The sequence below is a fragment of the Lepisosteus platostomus genome, chromosome 4 (genome assembly GCF_059453375.1).
Source record: "Lepisosteus platostomus isolate fLepPlt1 chromosome 4, fLepPlt1.hap1, whole genome shotgun sequence".
In the NCBI taxonomy this organism is placed as follows: domain Eukaryota; kingdom Metazoa; phylum Chordata; class Actinopteri; order Semionotiformes; family Lepisosteidae; genus Lepisosteus; species Lepisosteus platostomus.
The window spans coordinates 45,931,113-45,939,900 of NC_142614.1; the positions used below are offsets into that span (position 1 = coordinate 45,931,113).

The 8,788-nt window shown below is 34.9% G+C and overlaps 1 protein-coding gene across 2 annotated transcripts; it reads left to right on the forward strand.

The window, feature by feature from the left end:
* Positions 1 to 222: 222 nt before the first annotated feature.
* otpa (orthopedia homeobox a) lies at positions 223 to 6,512 on the forward strand. Of its 2 annotated transcripts, none has more exons than XM_088629615.1 (3): positions 223 to 423; positions 986 to 1,383; positions 5,053 to 6,512. In XM_088629615.1, exons 1-3 carry the CDS (start codon positions 348 to 350, stop codon positions 5,578 to 5,580), a joined length of 1,002 nt encoding a protein of 333 aa, XP_088485741.1. In that variant the 5' UTR covers positions 223 to 347; the 3' UTR covers positions 5,581 to 6,512. The 2 variants fall into 2 exon arrangements, with proteins under 2 accessions (XP_088485741.1, XP_088485742.1); XM_088629616.1 differs by having other exon boundaries at positions 225 to 384.
* The last annotated feature ends 2,276 nt before the right edge of the window (positions 6,513 to 8,788 follow it).

The following is an 8,788-nucleotide window of genomic DNA, read 5'->3' on the forward strand; positions in this document are numbered from 1 at the left end:
CATTTTAAAGGGTATAATTTGAGCCTGATAGCTAATAAATCAGATTTGAAAATGAGGAGAAATAGACTTGTAAATGTAGCTTGGTTGTGAATGTGAGTGGTTGGCCGCAGAGCTTCGCGGAGCTGACATTTTCAAGCTTCAATTCTGATTGGTTCTCATTTGGAGAAGCTCATGGGTTCATTCAACTATTAAGCGCCTCCCAGTCCCTCTAAAGGACATTATAATGCAAGGGACCTCCTTTTTAACCACAAACCGAATTTTCTTTCATTTAGGCTATATATATTTTTTAAATAGTTTAAAGTTGTAGAATTTTTTTTGGAAAGCGTTTCACCCTGGAGCGGTGCGCAATGCTATCGCACGCCGACCTCCTGGATGCTCGCCTCGGTGAGTTATCGTCACCAAACTCCGGTCTTCAACTCTACTGTAAGCTGGAGGAACTTCTAATCTAACAAAATCAAGCAGAGAAATTGACAATTTGTTCCTTATTTTAGCTAATATGATTTAAATGAGTTAATTCTCTTTAAAAGCAATTATTTTTATATTACATCATAATTTGATTTAAAACCGTTTTCAAATATAGCGCTGTGATCCAATAGAATTAAGAATATGCTATTATGAGATTATGCTATTTTTAGATCTAATATTTTGTGTTATATAAAATTAATGTAAAAAAGAACGAGACATTGTAAGCGATACGCACTGGAGAATAGTTTGCTCGTAAAGAAAATTAAAAATGTTTTGTTGTTGGTTTTAGGTGCATGGATATTATAACTAATCAAATATTGTTGATTTGTAGCTTTTTGCTGTAATATACAGTTATTTGTAATTTACCGTTTTATGACTTAAACTAATAATTGATTGATGACCTAACTTATGTTTTTATTGATAAAAAGAAATCAAATGTGAATGCTTCATTTTGTAGGAAAGAAAGTTTTAACTATCCTTTTACTCCAACTGACTTATTTCATGATATATTATTTTGTAGGGATGAAGGACGCAGCGGCGGAGCTTCTGGGACACAGGGAGGCATTGAAGTGTAGGCTGGGAGCCGGGGGATCGGACCCCGGACATCCTGGAGATCTAGCCCCGGGCTCGGACACTGTAGAAGGGACGACTCTCCTCCCTGGAGACGACATCAACAATACTGGATCCAACCCCTCCGGTGTCCAGGTCAACACAAAAGACCAGGAAAAGCAACAACAGCAGAACCCGAACCAGTCAGGTGGGCAACAAAGCCAACAGAAACAGAAACGTCACCGGACCCGTTTTACTCCGGCCCAGCTTAACGAACTGGAGAGAAGCTTCGCAAAAACCCATTACCCAGACATCTTTATGAGAGAAGAATTGGCACTGAGAATCGGTCTGACAGAGTCGCGCGTACAGGTAAGGCCAGTTTGCAAGAATTTAATCATCATGCTGTACTGTACATGTGTTGTGCTAAAAATATAATTCCGTAATTACAAAAATGCTGCCGACTTCTTACGCTACACAACCGAATACATCCTGAAAGATAACTAAAATATGCTGCTGTTTAATACATTTAACTTTTAATCAATATCAATATACAGATTTAAGCACCGCTGAAGACAATATCAAAATTAGTCTACGATTTTTTCATCTTCAGCTGCGAGACACGGAAATATAATTTTACTACTAAGGAAAAAAAGGAAAGAAGGGAAAAAACAGACGGAGAAATATATTAGATTGATGCCATATACAATGAACTATTGGGATATATTTTTGAATTTTACGATGAAGAAAAAAACGCGTTCGTCAAGACGCTTCTTTCTTTCACCAATTAGCTATATATACAAAGCAATAACAATTTATAGAGAATAAAAACATGTAATTTGTTTCTTAAATATTCCTTAAATCAAACACCCAATTATAACAATATTTTACGTGAATGCATTTGATTGCCAAGGCCCTACAGTACGTATCTGGGTAACGGTCAATCCCCGGTCACACTTAGGATATTTCTGGAGTCTTAATAGTTTTCAAGTTTTTAATACATTAATGTGTTTTATTAGCCTGTCAGCGTTTGTGTAAACGAGAGAGAGAGAAATATTGGTTGACTCTTGATATGGTTCTCCGTGAGTCAAATGTTAGTTTTCCGTCTGTTTTCCTTCAATGAAAGGAAAGCGATTTATTTCCAGCAATCAGGTTAAGTGATAGAGCTATCCAAGGTGCTGAAACTGTTTAAGTTTCCCGCTGTTCGCGCAAAACAGTTAACTGAGGTTTCGGAAAGCATTATTATTATTATTATTATTATTATTATTATTATTATTATTATTATTATTATTATTAATAATAATAATAATAATAATAATAATAATAATAATAATAATAATAAAAACTACAACTACAGCTGCTGCTTCTTCCACTACTACGTGGCTACGAGTATTGCTCTGAACACTACTCGATTAAATAAATAGTAATACTATTGCTGTACCTTCTTCTTCTGTTGTCAAGGCCAGTTATTAATTGCCCGATAACAGTTAATTACAGAATTGTTTTTTGAAGGACGTTTTTTTTAATTCGTTCCTTTATAGACAAACATAGGATTAATGCATATACGTTAATATTCACACAATAAAGATTAAAACAAATTTGTTTTTATTTGAGTACCTACTGTATTATCATATTTGAACAAATATGTGCAATTACGTTTAAATTGAAAATTATATTGGTGTTGTGAATTTTATTAAATTATAAATACAATATTAAATATTACTGTTACTACTTCCGTACTTCTAATATATTGTTAAGATTAATGGGCCTATATTATGACCAACAACAGCAATAATAATGATAATATAAAGAAGAAAAGAAAGAAAAAAATTATCATTTGTAAAATTATTTAATTAAACTGTTAAACGGGCTTTCTCACAGTTATTGCTTTTCGACATAAACAGTCTGAAAAAAAATCTATTTATATATTGAAATCATATTAACTGGCTCGCAAAAAAATATTCGACTGAAAATATTCCGGAATAAATTAAACTCTTTAGTGCGTAATTCTCGGCGTCTTCCCCATTAGTAGTAGATGGCTGTTCTAGTCGTTATTTAAATTATAATGGTTCATAGATCTGATTGGCGCGCTGTTGCTTTTTAAAGCCTGCTAAATTAACTCATGCAATAGATTCATTTTTAGGAGAATATAGGCATTTAATGAAGGTCCTACATACCTATTCCACACATACTTTTATTCTTATCTGATATATTTCAGTTCATTATGTATGTATAGCTTTTTCAAGGTAGTATAATAAAACCAGGCCCATTATTATCAACCAATTTCAGAATTATTTATAACAGGGGATGGCTTATTAACCCGCAATGTGAAAATCATGCAAATTGCGAAATTATATGCAATATAATAAGCATAATCATTAGTCTCTAGCACGGATTAATTAGCTTTCAATATTTTATTTACATAAAAATAAAATAAGCGAAATACTGTCTACGTAGATATCTTTGCTGAATAATATTTTATGACAAAAATAAAATTGTTTTGCAGCTGAGTGGTCAACATAGTGCGCTCCTTTCCAATGGTTTTGTCACCTACCACGTCTTAATAGCGGACAAGTTGAAAGTATATTCTAGTTTTTTAATGGAATGAGAAATTGCATTTTCTTTCCCCCCTAGCACTATTAAAGTGTAATGAATTTGGTCGGGATTTCACGGATGGCTGCTCCGAGTGAACCTGAGATTTGAGTTTTAATACAGCGCCCCAGATTTCCTACCAAATCTTCACATTAATCATCAGCCGGATTGCAGTGAGATCTTTATAAACCTCAAGGACCCCAGCAGAAATTTAACACTCAATATCATTTACAGCCTTTGAGACAAATAGGTTATATCTGTATAGATATATAAAGGCCTATATATTCACTCACATATGTACAGTATACACGCATAATACACAGCGTACATATAGGGTAAGATGACGTATTTTGTTAAAATTCCTTGAGGTATTGGTCTCACTGTTCACTACCAAAGTACGTCTGATACTGCTAATACGTTACATAAGGACTTTAATGTTTTTGTTTTATTTATTTTTTAAATCACAGCAATTCGAGTAGAATTTCTTTAAATTGACTGGAAATCTTGGTTTCTAAAACCCAGAATGTTGGTAATTCTGAATATTGATAATAGCATTTTATAACATCTGCCATTGACTATAACAAAACATATATCAAGATTGCAACTATTTATTTAATTTTTATATATTAGATTTCCACTACACATCGGTATTACAAATACTTAATTGTTTTTCTTATAACAATTAAAAAAACTAACCTTTATGATCAGGCTGAAATAAAAATTTAAAAAATAGTATTCGGTAATTAGAACTACGCGAAAGATTAAAAAATAAAACAAAAAACAAAGATGTTTTTTACCCATGTACACTTCTTTTTAAATCTGCTATTAAAAACTTCAATTTATTTGATTTTTATTTACAGCCCACGAATCAAATAATTACTGTAAAAAGAATAAGCCGACGTCTAAAGTTTATGTAGTGAGATATTCTTCATTCTAGGAAGAGTACCTTCGATGACTTTTATGTCATATTTGATCTTTGTTCGTCTATGTTGTCCATTTTGCTAAACTGTTATAGATCTAATTTGGTGCCTAAAAAGTGTCTATATCACAAGTGCATATTGAAATATGATTAATTTCTATATCTTGATTTAATTTTGACATAAACGCGTTTTATTCCCTTAAAGGAAGAACATACAGTATATAACCAATTTAGAGTTTGGAAAATTAATGTTCACAGACTTCGATCTGTTACCTAATTCGGATTAAGAATAGTATTATACATTATATGTATCTAGTCGACTTACATACTGTATTACTACTGTACGTAATAGACGTACTGTAGTAAGACTGTTTTTTAATTACCTAAAACATTATGACAGAAAAATAACAGTAGCACTGTTTAATCGCACGATAATAATCTATACCTTGGAAAGGCTTTTACAAAAATATTTCATGCCCATTAATGCCCTTCTATTCAATAATTAGACTTTATTTTCTTTTCAACCCCAGGTTTGGTTTCAGAACCGACGCGCGAAGTGGAAGAAGCGCAAGAAGACCACTAACGTTTTTCGAGCCCCTGGTACGTTACTACCAACCCACGGCCTGCCACAGTTTCCCTCTGCTGCAGCCGCTGCAGCCGCAATGGGCGACAGCCTCTGTTCATTTCATGCCAACGATACCCGCTGGGCTGCAGCCGGAATGCCCGGCGTGTCTCAGCTGCAACTCCCGCCCGCTCTGGGCCGGCAGCAGGCCATGGCTCAGTCTTTGTCCCAGTGCAGCCTTGGAGCTGGTCCCCCTCCCAATTCCATGAGCCTGTCCAACAGCTTGTCCGCGGCCTCTAACGGCTCCGGACTTCAGTCACACCTCTACCAGCCCGCATTTCCTGGCATGGTGCCCGCCTCTCTCTCCGGTCCCACTAACGTGACCGGTTCACCCCAGCTCTGTAGCTCTCCGGATAGTGACGTCTGGAGAGGGACCAGCATCGCTTCCCTGCGCCGCAAAGCACTCGAGCACACAGTCTCAATGAGTTTCACTTAATAATAACGATCGAAGAGGCCCACAACCTTTTTTCTTTTTCTGTATTAAAATCCCCGTCACCTAAGTAACACACCAGGAAGTCTACTCAGGATATGAAATCAAGTAAGAAAAGGAGACTGTGTACAACATACGAGTACACAAACCCCTGAGCAGAAATACTTGTGCGAAGGGGCAAAGAAAAAGTGGACATTTAATGTAAGAAATAACTACAAACTTCTGGCTAAGCCTGGTTAAAATGTTTTCTATTTTGGCTTTTTTAGACCTGACTTCACGTGTTTATTTATATGTATTTATCAATCATAGCGCATTGGAGTTTTGACCATCCGTTGCTGTGCCTGCATTCATAAATGACCGCTACACAGATGGGGACAACTATCAGTTTAATTCGATATTTATCGACAGTTCTTCACATTAGGAGCTGAGTACGGATTCTGTTTGGTCAAAACTCGAGGCTCTGTGAAAATAATTTTCAAATGCCACCTGCACTGCATGCAAAGACGGGCTAAAGGCATGCGCAGTGCACGTGTGTATTTTAAAACCCTGGAAGTTTGTACAGCAAGAAAAATTAAATAAATAAAAAAGAATACTGAGAAGATGAAGAAAACATATAGTTAAAATAAGATAATTTTAAAGGAAACGGCTTTGTCTGCATGTGCTGGCCAGGTTAAAACACTGGGGATATAATATTTATAACAGAAGAAAAAGAAACTTTACATAACCTGTTATATAGGATGTTTTGTGTAGATAAAGCATTCTTGTTATCTTCTGGTCTATTTGTGATATGTTCTAACTTATTGTCTGTGCTTATTATTGAAACTGGGTTTCTTAAATGTTTGAACTTATACTTAACACTTATACTTTGGTTTCCTGGACGAGTTTATATCAATTTAATGTAAATGAATAAATAAAATCATTTTCAATATGTCACATTATACATGTCCTTGCCTTTGCTGTTGCTGAGTTGGGCGGAACCCTGTAAGTTACATAAACTAGAACTAAAGCATTCATACTAAATTGCACACAGTCGTGCGTGTAGCCACTGATCGAATGCTCATATTATGTTTCACCTTACCATATGCATTATAAATTACTCTGCACTCGTATTTATTTATATATGCACATTGGTCTTTCATAGCTTTCTTCTGAGACCTTTATTTATTTATTTTCAGATTCGGAATAATTTAACGTCTCGGGGAAATGCTTGAAAGAATGTAATTAGCTCAGCAGTACATTCTGATTATGCTATTCATAAATAACATAAAGTACAAAGTAACAGTCAAAACAGCATAATGGCACAACAGATGTATAAAGAAGACATCCTTAAAGCTAAAGGAAAACACTATAGCACATATTATAAATCATATTTTAAATAGTTTGTGAGATGCATTAATTTATAATACATTAATCTAAAATCTATTCTATAAACTGGACAAAAAAGGTCTTGTCAGAAATGGCACATTATTGTAGCCGATATGATTGATAGTAACATACAGGATGTGCCTAATTTTTGCGGGGCATTCACCTGTTCTCTCGATCGCTTCTTGTGATTTAAAAGGGTGAAACAGGTGACATCTAACACACGAGGTCAATTTAATGAATAAGGAGAAATTCTAAGAAACCGTAAATGTCGACTCATATGTAGGCGCCCTTATTATTTTGCTCCTAGGTTAGTGAAGGAGGAAAGATGCATGGTAAAATATTGGTTCTTCCCGCATTGTTCTGACAAGTAACTCTACACAGATGATCGAATTTCTTTGGTCATTGAGGATACGACAAGAATTAATGGATTTATAGCTCGTGAAAACGATCATTATTCCAACCATCTAAATCGCTCATTTCTAGCCGGGGCTTTGCCAATCTGGATTCTGGCCCGGATGAACAGGGCGCATGGGAGGACTATCCCTGGACAGGAGTCCAGTAGCAGACACAGACAGTTCAGAGAAACCAAGCGACCCAGGCAGCCAGTAGCTCATTCTCGACCGGAGAACATCGCGTTTCGGCCAGTTCATCCTCAGTTTAAGTAGAAACATGAAAAGAGCAAAGAGGTGTTCTCACGATTAAGGTCAATTAAGGCATTTGGGAACACAAAACAGATTTTCTATATTTTTAGGAATCCCTTTCCTCTTTGTGTTGCCTACTAACTACAGTATCATCATCACGACAATGCTCTGATCGGTAAGGTCAATTTTAGTCATAATGCAAGTTGTCAGATTTACTACCGGTTTCTGGAATCATCTTAGATTCATTTCAAACTTTAATGTCCCTTAGGGAAAATTATTTTAAGATAGAGTCCAACACAACAATGCAACAAATACAAAAAAAAAACTAAAAAAGATGTAAGGACAACAATATTTCGGTAGATAAAATAATTATTTTACATTCTTTAAGAATGAGATTACAGAGGCTTCTGGATCCACACACTCCATTAATGATGTTAGTGTTAGCCTTCTGTAGAACCCTCTGTTTGTAGAATGCAGTCAGGTTGATCTGATTTATCCCCATGATTTTACTTCGTATGTTCACTGTTTTTCACAATCTATTAGAGTTTGTTGGGATATAAGTGATTTGTTTTTACCGTTTTGCATCTGTGAAATAAGAAATAGGTGATTTCTTACCACTGCGTTTATAAACTCTTCTGGTCATTTTTCCTTGCCCATGATATTAGAATTTATCATGTTTCACATTAAGTTCTTATTTTGAAAAACCTAAGTTTATAAAGAGGCACGTACTAATTACCTTTAATTATTAGAGCTTTATAAATATCCAATGCTAAATAAACCAACATTATTTCCGCTCCGAATGCATATGTGTTGCGATATTTTTACAGTCTCAATAAATCAACTAGCAGTATTTTTTAAAACTGGTTCAAAATATATACTCTACATCGACAAAAGATACAAAGGCAGTTAGGGTTTTAGATTCGACGCATGTTGTGTAGGTTACCCAGCCCAATTGATGACATTTTGTATTTTTGCACAACTTAAAATGTAATTAACTGCCATCATCAATAGTGCCGTCATCCATTACAGTCAATCGATCAATTAATCAATGTTGATTTCCAGTAAATGAGTAAAACAATACAAAAACAAGATACTTATTGTGGTTAAGGAGAAATATTTAGTGTCCTGTAATATTTTATGTTACAATAAGTGGTAAAATATTTTCAGATATATAATAATACAGTAGATACAGTACAATATGTAATCTA